Source organism: Pagrus pagrus (genome assembly GCF_965226575.1).
Source record: "Pagrus pagrus genome assembly, chromosome: 1".
NCBI classification, from domain to species: domain Eukaryota; kingdom Metazoa; phylum Chordata; class Actinopteri; order Spariformes; family Sparidae; genus Pagrus; species Pagrus pagrus.
The window spans coordinates 15,476,260-15,491,880 of NC_140185.1; the positions used below are offsets into that span (position 1 = coordinate 15,476,260).

A 15,621-nucleotide genomic window follows, 5' to 3' on the forward strand; every position below is an offset into this window, starting at 1 on the left:
ACAATAAGGAGGAGCGTATGGAGGGAAATTAAGAGAAATAGTTGGCTTTTTAACAAAGAGCGGGTAGCCAGTTCTTAGTGCTTTTTTCTTTTCTTGTTAGATATTTTCATCTGACAGGAGCACGAGTGGTCTGAACCACTTCCAGCAAGTGTGGTTTTGATTATCTGCAGGTCTAAATACATCTAGGTTACACATGACCGCTAATATATAACAGAGCAATGTAAATGTACAATAAACAATAACCAAACAATGGTACTTGAGTTTAATCATATGTTTAACAAAAAACACTTGAAAGGAGAGAATCTCATACAACATTGTCTTTTATTTAAAGGCACAGAAACAGTCCTAACATGTGAAACGTCCAAATCAAGTGTTTAATTCTGTCCTTCTCCCACAAGTTGTAAATACATGAATGGTCAATAAAAGAAGTGGGATATTTGATGGATGTTGCAGCATGTGATGGCTGATGTTACTGCAGGCTGTACGTCAGCTTCCTGTCTCGGAGGTCAAAGGTGACCAACAGTGAGCGAGGGTCCTTCTTGTTTTTACGCACTGTGATCTTTCCTCGGAGCTCCTCCCCTGAAGAAAGGAGAGAGAAACGCCAATATCAGTACACAATTTGTTCCACTTTGAAGACACATGCCAGCACAAATGACGGTTTAGTCAGGAATAACCATAGAAGACGAGATCATGGCAATGGTAGAGGAAGATTGAAGCCAGGCAACACTTATTATACAGTGGCCTAAATTGTGGGTTGACAAACAAATCCAAACACACAGCTTGGAGGTGTGTCACCGCTGGACAGTGTTCAAAAAGCTCATCCAAACTTCACCACAGGCTTAGACGCACACGTGCCCTGAACTGCAATAACCCTACATAAAGAGCAGGAAATAACTTCCTTCTAGTCTAGACTTTGCTTAGGGATAAGATCAATTCAATGTCAAAATAAAGTTTTATAAGTTAAATGTGGTTTTCTGCTGTAGTAATACTCAAGATCAAAATTGATCGCAAGCCCATTTTATAAGTGGAGCCCCAGGACTTCTGTTCAGCAAGAAAGACTCCGGACAGAAGAGCTTCCAAAGGCCGTTAAAGTCAAACATTATCTATAGTTAAGGTGTCTCAAAACATTAGACGATAAAACAATAACCACATGTCCAAATGGAGCTGGTTTTTACTCCATGTTTTGTCTTAAAGGGTTCCAGTAAGGTGGAGAGCCTGAAAGCACAGGGACACATCAGAAAACAAACTCTAAACTAACTGATCTATTTTCATAGAAGTAGTCCATGTTAACAGTATGCGATAGCATTACTGAAAATTGAAAATTCTCTAAGAGGCTATAAAAAGGCAAACTGTAGCTGTTTTCATGTCCCAAGTGCACACAATCTGATTCTATGTGTTATATTGTTCATTGTTATAAAGGAACATGTCACACAAAAGCAAAGGTCTGACTCACTGATGCCACTATAATTATAACATTAATAAAATTCAGTTTTTGATTTGGTTTTCTCCTTGGAAACCTAAGAACAAGTACGTGGATTCAGTTTGTGTTCGCCTGAGAGGTAGTTGAGTAAATAAAACTTGCCATCGTCAGTATATCATGACCATAACTCCCATGCCCTTATATCAGACTTGGGGAAAAAAAACAACATCAAAAGGCAATAAACAATTTCACTCAATCAGGCATCGATCAGTTTGTTCATAATAAAAGAGAATTGAATAACTGCTCATAAAAAGAAACCTTTCGGACGCCCTGCAGCAGTACAGTGCTGCTGAGCTCAGGCCTCTGCAGCATGAGCGGAGACACACTGGCGCTTATAGAAATGATGATGTGTGTATAGGCAATGTGGGTTTTATGTATGTTAATTTGCAAGATTGTGTGTGAGTGTGTATGAATGCAGACTCGCTGAAATTTCCAGATGGCAGCGAGAAGGAAGTGCATTTACAGTATGACGCACGAGCAACCGCGAGGCCGATGAGTATGACGCATAATCACTCTGATTAACTTCACGTTTGACTGCTGGAGGTAAATGAATGTTTATCCACACGGCAAACAAGCATCCTCTCACCCCCACCCCACCCATCCACACCACCTCTCTGTGCTGCGCACTCTTCATCGCTGGAGGTTAGAGGAGGACGAGGAGAGAAAACGCTGACTGTGGCATTTTCTCAAGTGAAGCGTCCGCCATCACTGCTGTCACGTCTCACTCGTTACCATGCCAACAACGCTGTCACCGAGTCTTTGCTGCTGGCGCCGCACTCTGGGTCTGTCAGTCCACTGCAGAGAGGGCAGACGGACGCAGTGTTTACACTGTGGGTGCTTTTCCAAATGCAGGAAGCGGAGTGTAACAAATGAACGGCAGCTAAACGCGGTGATTGTAAAGGAACTTCAGCACGTTTCGGATGTGGGTGCTAAATATAAGGACATTTTGTGACTGAGGTGCTACGTTCTCTCCTATGTTGTATAGGGGTAAACTTTACAAACAATACATACAAGTAAACATTTTTTGATAAAGCACTTTTCTAAATACTGTTTCAAAGTGCTGTGCAGCTTTTAAAGCAAGTAACCAAAAAAGTTACATGCAAATAACAAACAGACTCCAGACTCATAGATATTACTCGCCACTCCTACCAGGACTTCAGTAAAAAATCTCAAGAATGGAAGAAAATATGAAGGAGGATGGGGATAGCAGGTTAAAAAAAAAAAAAAATCAATATTGTAATAGATATTCCATTTTCTGATTTCAGTGCGGTCTGTAGCCCAGTCGTTCTAGTTGGGTAATTATTTATCTAACTCTCTTTCTCTTATGTCCTGGGCAGATCCCAGGCCTGAGTCCTCATTCTGGACAATAGAACTGTTAAGAGGGACCTACCTCGAGATCTCAGGCTGTGATCTACCTCTATTTTCGAAAAATAACTAGGAGAGAAGCCACAGCATACCTTGAGGGTAATTAGAAAAGTATCCTAACGTTACAGTACACAGTACAATATTCAGTGTAAAGATGCTAAAATGGGGCTAGTATGTCCTCTCTTCCTCATTGTACTAAGGAGCCTTGCTAACTTAAACTTGTTGACTAAGTTGAAGCTTTCATGTTTTACTAGCAAAACACTGAGCCATGACCAGCAGCTTTTTAGTGTAGAAATGTTGCGGGCTAGAAAAAGATGCAGCTTGTGTTATGAATATAAAAGACGCTGTTCAGCCGGCGCTCCATCACCAACTTAATGAACTGGGTCAGTGGTCGACACTATGGACAGAAGACAACTGAACTGTAACAGAAAAGGTCGCTGACAAACACGCCTGGTTTGTGTTTTTCTGTGTGGCACTGCTGATGTTTGATGAAAGAAAATTCACATCTCCACAAAAAACATATCCCCACAATGAAGAAGATCTCCACAATGTATTGTACACAAACAGCGATCCAAGTTGTAAGTGCATCAGTTAGACTGCTGGGCATCTGTTTCCATTCCAACATTATAGCCATGTTCTATATCTGGATGCATTTCCTTCGATGCCTATGAAATTTTAAAAAACAAAACAAAAAAACTAACCATCTTTACTGTCACTTATTTAATAGAAAATCACACAAGGAGCCTGAATTTCTGGTAACCGCAACAGGGCCTGGTGCTCATGGGAGGCAGCGGACAGCTGCAGTCAAACTCAAGTTGGCAAAAGGCTGATAAAGGTCAAAGAAATAATTGCTTGACCTTTGGTGACCTTCTATTAAACCTCAACCAAAAGAAAAAAAGAGGAATGGGACCAAAACTTTCACCCTTAAAGCAACTTTCTAGAAAACTGTCCAACCAATCCCTCATGTTTCACGTCAAAGTCTTTAAACATACAAACAGAAGCACCAACTGAATGTCTGTTCTGTCATGGTGCGACTCCAGCAGCTCTGCTGTAATCAGTCACAGCAAACTCCCCATGGAAGAGGGCCTCACTGCCTTCTGTAAACTGGCCACTCAGTTGCTGGGAGAAAGAGTTAACCATGTGTGGAAATGAGTCGGGGAATGAAGCTGCGATGTCGTACATCAACATGCCAGTGTCATTAGGCACAAGCAGGCCCACAGAAAGAGCCTCTCTCAGCCCAACGCAGCCTTTCTCCATGAAATTACACTGGAAATACATGGCTTGCATTAGTGATTCATTTAAACTATTGTCATTTACACTTAAACCATTCAGCTCACACTCCGACAGTATCTGTAACTCCGTACAGTGAGAGCAAGAGCTGAAGTGCTTCAACACTGAGGCTCATCGTTTACTGATTTTCACTGGAAAATACCAGGATTTTCTGTAATGGAGCAGAGAATTGTACCTACATTTTATGTGCCCATGAGAGTGGACATGGAGGAAATTTGCTAGACATTGGTTGGTACAACTCGTCCTGTGCCAGTGTTATAACAAGACAAATGGTGCATTTAACAAATCATACCAAGGTTTCTAAAAGTTTAAGGAAAAGAAATACAAGTTGAGGAGAGAGAGAGATGAATTCACTGTCAGTAATATGAAAGATGGGAACAGAAAGGTTCACTTTATAGACAAACTTGAATACAATGCTCTTGGGATATCTTTATCAGAGATGTAAATACCAAAATGACTTTGTGGTGACTTGCCCCTTCACCACTGCAGTGATGCTCATAGTCACATTTCAGCCGTATCTCTTTGACATCCTCCCTCTTGCTCCTATCTACCTCCATTCAATCCGTTTTTTTTCAGGCCTCAGACCTTTACTGTTCAGTGCAGAGCTAAGAAGCAGAGCTGATGGGTTGTATATCCTGAGCACAAGTTTGTAGACACAAAACCAGCCCGTGTGTTGAATTACAGCTTGGCTCGACCGCTGCTCTTCGACAGCTCAAGGATCTTCGGAGGTCAACCAAGAAGGGGGTGAGGAGGGGAAGAGTTGTTTAAACTGAGCCTGGACAGGTGAGGGCGGGGGAGAGAGGAGATTTGGAAGAGCTACAGCGCTACTCGGGACAGAGGAGGTGAGTCATGAAAGTGGGTGGGAATAAAGACCACCTAACTGTCCAATGAAAGTACAAGAACAAATGCCCGCGTTTCAGCTGGTGTGAGTGGCCCGCGGCACAGGTAACCAGGCCACTGCCTCTCCTCAAGGATCATGGGACTTACCGGCAAAGTGTGACCTCCTTTCGCCGGTAAAAATGAAGTAGGTAAAACTGTGGAAAAAAAAGGACCCTCCTCTTCAATACTGGAGCTACACAAACACACCAGAGCATGACAAATGATTCGCTGTTTAATTTATTACGCTGCCAGCCGGGAGGATTTGCAGGGATGTTTTGTTCCAGCCTGCTGCGTGCCTTCTCTCTCTTCTGCCGGCACCTCCCACAGAAGCGCAGCCTCAGAGTTAATTACTGCTGCACTCGTACAAACACATCAAATAGGATTCGGTCTCCGCCACGATAAATCACCACAGACAGAGTCGGTATTAAAACAAACCACTGGATGTTTATGCCCGGCCCTCACTACAGCCGATCAGAGCTGAAGGTGCTTCTCAGTCAACACCCAGGAGGAGAGGCCACTGAGCGTGTGTGTGTGTGTGTGTGTGTAAAAGAGAGTTCGTCTTCTTCAAGGTGACTTTAGGAAGTTTTCTCTTACAGCCAGAGGGATTTTAGTAGTATAGAAGTATGCAAGTACTCCTGTGAATTAAAGGAGCTGTGTGTGTATGTGTGTGTTGTAAAGTACACTAAAGGAGCCTCGTAGGAAACTGGTGAATGCTGTTAAAAACTCAATTTCTGGTTTACGGCCCCTGGAGGAGGCTTGGGACTGTCAGGGTGCCGGGGTGAAGCGAGCACATCAATAACCTGCCGCTCACTCTCTCACTCACTCGCACACCCCCGCCTTCATTTTGTTCTTCCCTTAAACTTTTCCTCCTCACTCTGCTCGGCTCACATATACAAGCACACACCCAGACTGATGGATCTTTATCGCCTAGGCATCAGAATAGGCTTGACTCAGCTAAATCGAAGCTGGCTGGTTCTGAGCTCAAGCTGTGAACATGTGTGTGCGTGCCCTCGAGTAGGCCCAAGAGCCCAGATGCTCTGCTGGCTGTAGAAATCAGGAAAAGACAGAGAGAGTGTCGAAGGGAGTGAAGGAAAAGTTGTTGTTTTTTTTTTTGTTTTTTTTTTAATTATCGAAGACAGCATTTGATGAACTTTCAACAGACATACATCCTATACAGGAACAAGGTTAGTTTTAAGACTTAAGTCTAGTGGAGCCTAGAGGCAGCCATGTTAATCAAACTGCACAAGGAGCAAACTAATAATATGGCAATCAGCAGTCCTTTGTCAATAATGGGGCTCTAAGGGCAAAGAGAAAATGTAAACTCTGCCAGGCAGTGGATTTGAACCTTTGACAGTTTGGCTTTAATGTGGTGCTAATGGAGTGTCAAAATGGAAGAGGTTAATCTTCTGGGAGCATTAATGTGCTCAGTAAATGTAAAAGTGTAAGATTTGGATATTTCTGTTGTTTTGTTCTTTTCATATGTTAAAATGGAAATGGGCCTGATGTTGGCACAGGAGAAAAGTTAAGTGGGATCTGGAAAACTGGATGATTCCTCCAATCAGGATCATGACTACTGGCAGCGAATGTAATGGAAATCCAGTCCAGTTTAGTTTTCTGTGTATCTTTGTCTGGAGGGATGATTCCCTGATTTGGTTTTATGGTGATAGTGTTTGGTTTATAGGTGTTCACCTGCTTTGACTTTGTGTTGTCAAAGCTATAACAAATGATTCACATGATTTTCATCAAACCATTCAGTGACTCCTCATGTCCTGTAGGAAATAGGGTTGGGCTTATTAACAATGTCATCGTCCATCGCCGATTAGTCGACTACTAATCCCTGACCATCGTAACATTGTGATGTCTCCCCACCGGAGAGCACAATGAAGTAGTGTGTCCCCTCAGAGTTGCCGTAGGGCAAGAGTTGTTGTTTGTGATGTGTGGGGAGAGGAAATGATAGTGAAGTATATGTTGCTGCTCAGTGCACTAACATTACATCTCCATGTCCCATTTACTATTTTTTTATTAAAACAGCTCAGTTAGTTGAACCCAAGACACTTGGTTAAATTTGTGGCAGCAGTGTTTCTCTTTTCCCGCAGGCCGCTGTTTCTTTCAGTCATGCCGTTTTCCTACAGTTTTCTTATCTTAGCTTCCTTAGCTAGTCGACCAATGTTGTTTTATGCATATGAGGCTGAACAAAGCTAATTTACGGACGTGTTCTTTGATTCTGGCTTTTCATTTCATTTGTCACTGGCCCTCTGCATGTATGTGCATGCATGTACACAAATACATATACAAGAAGAGAGGAACAGAGGTCAACATTCTACGCTGTTTAGTCAAACAAAATCCGTCTCTGTTTCGCTCTGCGGTTTCCCACCTCGTACTGTATTAGTATACTGTCATCTCAGACTCCGCTGTGTTTATCTGACCCAGCGGAGCACGAAGCCTGCGATAGCGTTTGAGCAGCGTCAGAGGTTTTGACGTTCTTATCGTCCTGGCTGCCGCCGGCTGGGGCTGAGCATGGTTAAGGGCTGTCTGACATTTCGCGCCTCCTCCTCTCCACAGGTCATTTATTACAGTAGACTCCATCTAATATCTGGTCAGCAAGTGGACAGCCGCTCCCGAGGTTCATTCATCCCCACATCAGCAGACACATCCCAGATTCCCATTATGATAAAGCTCGCAGAAGGTGAAAGCTTACAGCAGTAAACACAGGATCATTTACACAACATTTATATTGATGGAGTGTGAAGGGGACGACCAGAGGTAATAATTTGAGTAACAATAACAGCACAGATTTATCCTGTATTTAGTTAATTAAAGCTTTAGCATTTAATGATCTAATCGATGAGTTTGAGTAGAAACAGTGTTGGACATCAACTTCACTGGTGATTTTACAGACTTCATCCTTTTGTAAAGTGTGTCTGGTTACTGTGATATTTAAATTTTCCTATGGCACAACTTTAGAGTGTACTTGTTTGCATGGTTGGGTAGTAACGGATTTCAAGTAATCAGGATTACTTATTCAGATTACAAAAAATACTTAATATATACCTTCCTACTATAATCAGCCCAGATTACATTAAAAGAATGGATTACTTTACTAACTAACAAAATGTCTATGTACTGGTTATTTGTATTCAGTAACTGACTTCATTTCGAAGTTATCTGACTCCATCCTGCTTGGTTGCAGGAGAGTTTGGTTGCTGTTGACAGTCTCGTGACAGCGTGGAGTGTGAAAGACGCATACAGGTGATTCTGTAAAGTGTAAGAGTCCTGATATACACCACAACAGACCTAAACATAGATCCACAAGTGTCTCTGCACATACTTTCTATCGTAAAGTTAAATGCTCACCACCACAAAAAAGTTGTGATTTTATCCACTTGTTTGAGAGGGTGTGGTGAAAATTTTAAAACCGCACATTTAGGTTGGAGACTATTTGTTGGGTTGTAAATGTCATTGACATTTTCATATATATATATATATATGCTGGAGTTTGACCTTGTAGAAAATTATTTCAGAGAAAATTAATTCAACTATGCTTCAAAGCAATCTGTCTCATAAATATTTCACTGGTCAGTTACAAAGCGCTCCTCTTGTAACTTGTCATGAATCAGATGCCTGCAACAGACTATCAGATGAAGTTTTACATGCTGTCTCAGATGGCTGAATGTGATTTGTTTTGATCCCTCGCTGTCTCTGTGGGTGACTGATAACAGGTGTCAACCAGCCTGACTACATCTCCACCACAGACAGATTACCTGCCACAGCTCGCTATGACGCACCGCCCAAGTCCACCAGAGGAAAATAAAATCATGAAAGAAAAGTAAACCCATATAACGCAAATCTAGATGAAAACACAAAACTGAACCTAAGCACACATGTAATCGCCTCTTGGCCTGAGGATATGTACATGTTCATCTCAAAAGTATAAAATCTTACAGTGCATGTAAGTACAATACTACAGTGTCGCCGAAGTGTGTCTAGCAATGTGGCAGTTGTGTGTGTGGTTTACTGACCTGCTTGAACAGGGACAGGCCTCTCCAGTAGGAAGACAGTCTGCTTCCAGTGTGTCTTTGTGACCTGAGGACCCGTGGAGAACATCACCTGGAGTGATAATACATGACAAAAAAAAGATCAAGGACAGCACAAACCAGCGCTGCACAGAAACTTGGAACCAATCTTCTATTTCATGGTTTCTGTTACAGTCAATCCACTCTCAAAAAATCAGTTATAGCTTAGTCTGTATCAAAAATGAAACCTAACTGTACTGTATTTACAAAACAAATAGATAATCCCATGTTATATTCTTCTAGCTTTGGTTCACAGAGATGGAAATTTACTGGACCATCTATAGCATGCAGTTTGAGTCTCAGGTACAATAGGAAGTGCAATCAAAAGGCATGTCTGTGTTGCTCACAGAGCTTGGTATCGGCTGTTCCAACTGGCCGGCTCTGCTGGGTAAGTGCTTATATCAGCAGTCGGCTAGGACGCCCGTCGATTGCCAGCGAACGCCTCAGGGAGGAGGAACACGCTAAAGCGTGAACATAATTGAGTTTCCGTTAAATGGCTTGGCTGTTGCCGCTGCTGCTTACCTTGTTGCTGCAGCCTTTGTCAAAGAAAATGTCAAAGTAGCCGACAATTGCCTGCAATGAAATATGAGGGGCGTGTTAGAATGTGACAGTACAATAAACCCCTGGATTTGTTTGACTACACTGCAACTCTGACAGGCAGAGCTGTGAGAGGCAGGAGGCAGAACAAGTCTCAGGGTTTTAATGAGCAAAATAAGCTAAATGAGCTGCTGTGTTGAGAAATAAAGCAGTAAAAACAAAAGGGGAGCAAAATTTATTGTTCAAATATTTACAGTTATCTTTACAGTACTCCTTCTTTACAGTGTTACCTTGAGGGAAGCACGAGGATTCTGATTATTATGCTTGCCATGCTTACCATGTCATTGGTGTGTGTGTGTGTGCGCATGTGCGTGTGTGTGTGTGTGTGTGTGTGTGTGTGTGCGCGCGTGTGTGTGTGCATGGTCTGGAGAACTGTGCTGTATCCATGTTACTGATTCAGTCTGTATCAATATCAATGTATTCCTTCAACCCTCCTTCCACTCAAAACTAGCTGGGTTTCCCGTTTAGGCTGAGTCAACAACAGTTCCCATGTGCTCCCTCTCACCTCATCTGGGAGACTTGTCACTGGACAAAAGAAATAAATTATGAGGCAGTCGCCAACAACGTTGAGGCAATTTTGCTGACAGTAATAAAAAAAAAAAAATCCAGCTTGGAACATAAAATTAGCAAAGGTGGCTATTTTGGTGACAGTGTTGCAGCAATGTGAAAGCACAGAGGAGGAATCGGTTAAAGGACTGGATATAAATGTGTGATCATCTGAATAACTTCCACCAAGGGAAGGAAAGAACAAATCTCTGTTCTCATGGAGATCATTATTATGCTGATAAGACAAACCAAAGAAGAAAAAAGCCAGTCAGAAGCTTCATTTAGGCTGTTTTAGGTTTAAGATGTGACCAGAAATGACAGATTTCTTTTCATTCAGATTGGATTTTCAACTCACTAAAAGCCTGCTTGGATATGTAGTCTGTCTTTTAAAATATGCTGCCTGTCTGGTAAGGATATACAGAGCAATAAATACAATTGAGTGAAAACCAATTCACACAGCTAAAACAAACTGAGGCTAAGTCCAGGGCCACAGTGCCTGTAGGTGACCGTTAGATATGTGAGGTAAAAACCACCCCCCAGGCTTGTTTTCCTCCCATTTCTCCCCCCACTGGAGGAAGAGAGGCACTCTATCAATCTCAAGCCCGCACTTGTAGTGGCAATGATGCAGAACTAATAGCTTTTAATCCTGACGCAGCTGACAACTTGGAGGCCAGCTCTCTGAGACAAAGAAGAGCCGAATCAATGCAAGAGAGGGAAGGGGGAAAAGAGAAGGACAGAGAAGGGGAAAAGAGGAAAGAGAGGTGTAAAGACAGGAAAACGGAGAGAAGGAAGTTATAGAGGAAGCTGTAAGGAGGGAAAGGAGCAGGGGAGGGAGAGTGGCTGTAACATAATGTTAAGCTGGGGGTGAGGTTTCTTTATAACAGGGATTTTTATAGGTTATATCACTTGGAGAAGCTAAATACAACACCATCTGTTCATAGCTTCTGTAAAACATCTCCCAAATTGTATTTAAATCATTTTTGCAAGTAAAACTGGCTCAGAGTTCTTTGGCTCATATTGCGACTACATACAGTACACACAAAGATAAACACAGGCAGACCTGATAATCATGATGCCGTCAGAAGCTGTGTTCAACACACTCCCCGCACCGAGGCTTCAATCAACCTTCATCAACTCAGACAGGCAGGGGCGGCACCACTAGCTCACAGCTAAACTGCCAGAAAAGAACCCAAAGTGGATAAAAGAGCATGTCAACCCAATGCAATTATGGCTTTTAATGAACGCTACAGAGACGCTCGGTGCTGAGGTAATTAGGAAATTAGCCGTAATTACTCGTCAGGCAGAGCAGATTCACCTCTCTCAGCCGGAGAGGCAGAGATCATCCTCATCGCGCCTCGCTGATGACAACGCCTCGTAAGCGAGATTGATTGTCACTTCTGCATCGTGCAACTTTCACACTGCAGCGAGACGGGCGATTAAAATTTAGGCCACCGAGTGAAACTTGTGCCTCGCTGCCCCATTAAAATCACAGTTGAAAGAAAGGAAAGGAATGTAACTGCTGCACACATATAACACAAAAGGAAGTGTTAAGATGAGCAATAAAGACCTTGATGACTCACACCTGATATGGACTGCACACAGCCCAGCTGATCACAGGCTGTTAATGCTTTTTGATTTAAACTGGGCTGAAGGGAAGAGAATTTATCAAACTGCTTGGGGCCCTTCGGACTTAATGATAGCTTTTATGACTCCTAATAAATGCTACAGCAAGATTCAAACTTCCAGATGGGAACTGTTATTAAACAGTAGAAGGAGTTTCTGTTCATGTTCACTTGAAGCTATCTTCACTTGATAAGAATTAATACACCTTTAAATATATCTACTGCTGTATTTTGTTTCCAACCGGTTGCCTTTCTACTCTCTGTTGTAGAGATTGACCAATATGTTTTCTCATGGCCAAAACCAATATGGATTATTCATAATCAAGGGATATCTGGCACCGGTATACATCTGCAGTAAAAATAACAACCTTACCGTCAAAATTTAGAAAAACCACTGATGGAACGGAATTACAATTTACTCAAGTACTGTACTAAAGTACAATTTTAGGTAATTTACTTGAATATTTCCAGTTTCAGCAACTTTATACCTCCACTTCACTACATTGATTTCAGAATTTAAGTTACTAGTTACTTTGCAGATTCATTTTATTTGGTATTGATAGGATATTACTAGTGACATGTAACCAATCAGATAGTGTAGTGGGCGGAGCGTTGAGTGAGACCACTGAGTGTCTGGTGTCTATAGAGAAAGAACGCTGCATCAGAGCCGAAGAATAGCATTTTTTTAATTATTTTATCGGCAAGCAGAAACAAAAGTCAAAGATAATGGGGAAAAATGCTGAATATGTGCCCCAATAATCTGCCAGGTCGATTTCTGTCTATCCCTAATATGTTGGCTTCGTCAACAATCATAGAAGGTGATCATTACTGCAGGGGCCGATACTTAATATCCTTAAAACAGCGTTAATTGATTTTTGGCCGCAAGCTGACAGACACACAACCTTCAACATATCACAGCTTATAAAGTTGTTATTGCTAGTTAAGTCATGCTTCTGTCCACCTAATGAAGTCTGATATTGAGTCTTCTTTCAGCCCTGCTTCAGTCTCTCACAACTCCTACGAAATATATGCTATATATACGCTATATGCTTTATGCTCTACTTTCTTCATCAGCTATTTGCTAACTTTGTCAGTGTGTTATCAGAGGTTGTTTGCTGACAGCAAACGTGCTGTATAACCAAAAATTGAGCTAAAAGAGGCTAAAGATCTCAGGAGATGCAGGGTTGGTGATAATTTTCTCAGTCCTGCGCTTCGATCAAACACTTTCACATTATACAAACTCATTTGGATTTAATGTCATTATCAAAAATACTGATGTTTAATATGAAAACTCATGCTCAATTCATTTAAGATAATTTTAACAGCTCTCTTGTATTCATTATTATAAAACCTATGTAATTCCTGACCGATTAAGGCCACTGTATCAAAGCATATGGAGAAAGAAAGTAGGGATAAGGAGACAAACAGACAGAGAGAGAAGGCCAAGGAAAAGAAAGTGTGAACTTAAAACAACGAGGCACAAACGCACACCCACACACTAAAAACAGGACAAATCAGAATGGGCGCTTTCATTTTCATCAGCATTTAGCCTTGGGCCCCAACTCTGTCTGTGGTAAGTGATGATAGTGGGCTCCCTGACGGCCCACGGAAGAGGCTCCGCAACACTGAAGCTCTCCGGCCCCCATTTTCCAGGAAGAGCGGGGGGAAAATTAATAATTATCATCATGGATAACACCAACAGGGAGCAATTCATCATCGCTCCCCTTTCGCCCGGCTGTGTGTCAGCTAGCCGCGTGGCCTGGCCAGATACTATTATACAACGGTTGGGGGACGTAAGGAGGGGGGGTGGGTTAAGGGGAGGGAAAGGGAGGGGCGCTGAGGGGGAGGCAGGGAGGGGGTGGGAGAAAAGCGGGCTAATGCGCTTTTGATGGGGTTTATCCAGGCGTGGAGGCTTCAAGCACGACCACCTCACGGGCTGGTTGGTGTGAATCCCCCCCCCCACCCCTCCACCTCCACCAACTCTCTCAGCCTCTCCACCAGACTGCTGCCACTCCAGTGAGGGGGAGCACAAATCAGTCTTGGCTGCAGTGCAGCTCCAGTTGGTGCTCCTCTCTCAGGATGCCTCTCACACAAACACATACAGTACTGTAGCAAAAAACTGAATCCAGGAAGACTTGCTTGGCTTACAGTGGAGGAAGGCAGCACTGCATGGCTCGGATGACTGACCGGACCGTTTACCTGTCACATTAAAGAGCACCTGTAGGATCAACCATTAGAGACTTGTCGCTCTTCCTTCTATTGTAAACTGTATGGTAACAGGTAGACACAAGGTACACAATGTGTGGTCTTCATTGACTCTACTACCACTCTACTATCTACTACTCTGGCGAATTGCCCTTTTACCTTTAGTTAGACCCAAAGACAAATGTCACTCTCCTGAAGTCTGTCCAACATCTCTTCAACAGAGAGAGAGGGAGCTTTACTCACTCCTTCACCAATCACATGAAAAGCTCCTCTATTCATCTGTTTAGTGTGACATTTGCTTTGGTTATGTAAAACACAGTTATAACTCATTGACTGAGGAAATCAGGAGCAAGCCAAAACTGAGAAAGAGTCTAGATGTGAAACATATGTTAAGTATAATTTGCCTTAAAGTCAGAGATCACTATGTGCACAGTTAAGATGTTGTATATCACCGCTGCATGTTGAAACAGGAAGATACAAAGGTGTGCCAGAAGATAATTTTTCACAATGCCTAAGATTAGCTAGATAACCCTCAGTGTGCCTGAAAATGATGCATCTGGCTCATGTTGGATCAGAGGGAGATAACAAAAGATTGGAAGTTTTTCTAGTTGAGAAAAATTTCACCTCCTTGTTCAAAAGAAGCAAGATAATCCTAAAATCCTTTAAATTAAGACGATTTTCCCACGTTGGAAGCCCAGGCCTCTGTGGTTTACAACCTGGTAGAAGTGTATTCTGAGCTTAAGTGCAGGTCTCCGGTGTGAGTGACAGAACCGTTACCACTCAACCAGCCGTGTTGCTGTGTGCCATACAACATAACTCTTAACATAAGTATCCAACCTAGCCTGCTTCTTTATGGACCTGGAGCTGATGAAGGTGAACCAAAGCTGTCTTTTGATAGAAATTTAGAGGGTGAACGTGACAATTAAAGAATACTCCACTGATTTAGCATTGCACTTCTATACATTGTCAAACTCACAATGGACAGCTTAAAAAAAGGATGGAGAGGGATTTTATTTCAAAATCTGATGTTTACATTACCCACACTGCATTTATACCAGTTTACACCAGTTTGTAGTGTGACCTCGAGCCACACTAATTTTTTACCAGTGTGTACGATTTAGTGGCATCTTGCGGTGTGGTTGCAGATTGCAAAAAAGAAATACTCCTCATCCTACCCTCCCAAACAGTGGCTGCTAAAAATGCAAAAAATGTAAAACACCCTTCTCTTGGGTCACTTTTTGGTTTGTCCATTCTGGGCTACTCTTGAAACATAGTGGTGAACATGACAGACTCCGTGTGGAAGAGGACCTACTCCCCCGTAGATATAAAGGCTCATTCTAACATTACAAAAACAAATGAAAAATTAGGAATATCATATTCTATTTCTGCCAAAACATCTCCCTCAATTCTTCGCACTCGACCTTTGAACTTGTAGTCTTCAGCCTCAGGTGACATCGAGGAAGTTCATCAGCTTTTACACAGCTCTTACTGATGCCACACATATTTTCACAAAAAATAATATACAGTTTAAGTAGCATGTTTTGCCTTACAAACGAAAAACCAC

General features: G+C 42.3%; 1 protein-coding gene across 1 annotated transcript in view; it reads right to left on the reverse strand.

The window, feature by feature from the left end:
- Window positions 1-302: 302 nt before the first annotated feature.
- Window positions 303-15,621, reverse strand: part of prmt3 (protein arginine methyltransferase 3) — a 54,228-nt gene continuing 38,909 nt past the window's right edge. Inside the window, exons 14-16 of the mRNA XM_084348159.1 lie at window positions 9,610-9,660; window positions 9,034-9,121; window positions 303-579 (exon numbers count right to left, since the gene is read on the reverse strand). Coding sequence (XP_084204285.1) covers window positions 470-579; window positions 9,034-9,121; window positions 9,610-9,660 — 249 coding nt within the window. The 3' untranslated portion in view covers window positions 303-469. The remainder of the gene's footprint in view (window positions 580-9,033; window positions 9,122-9,609; window positions 9,661-15,621) is intronic.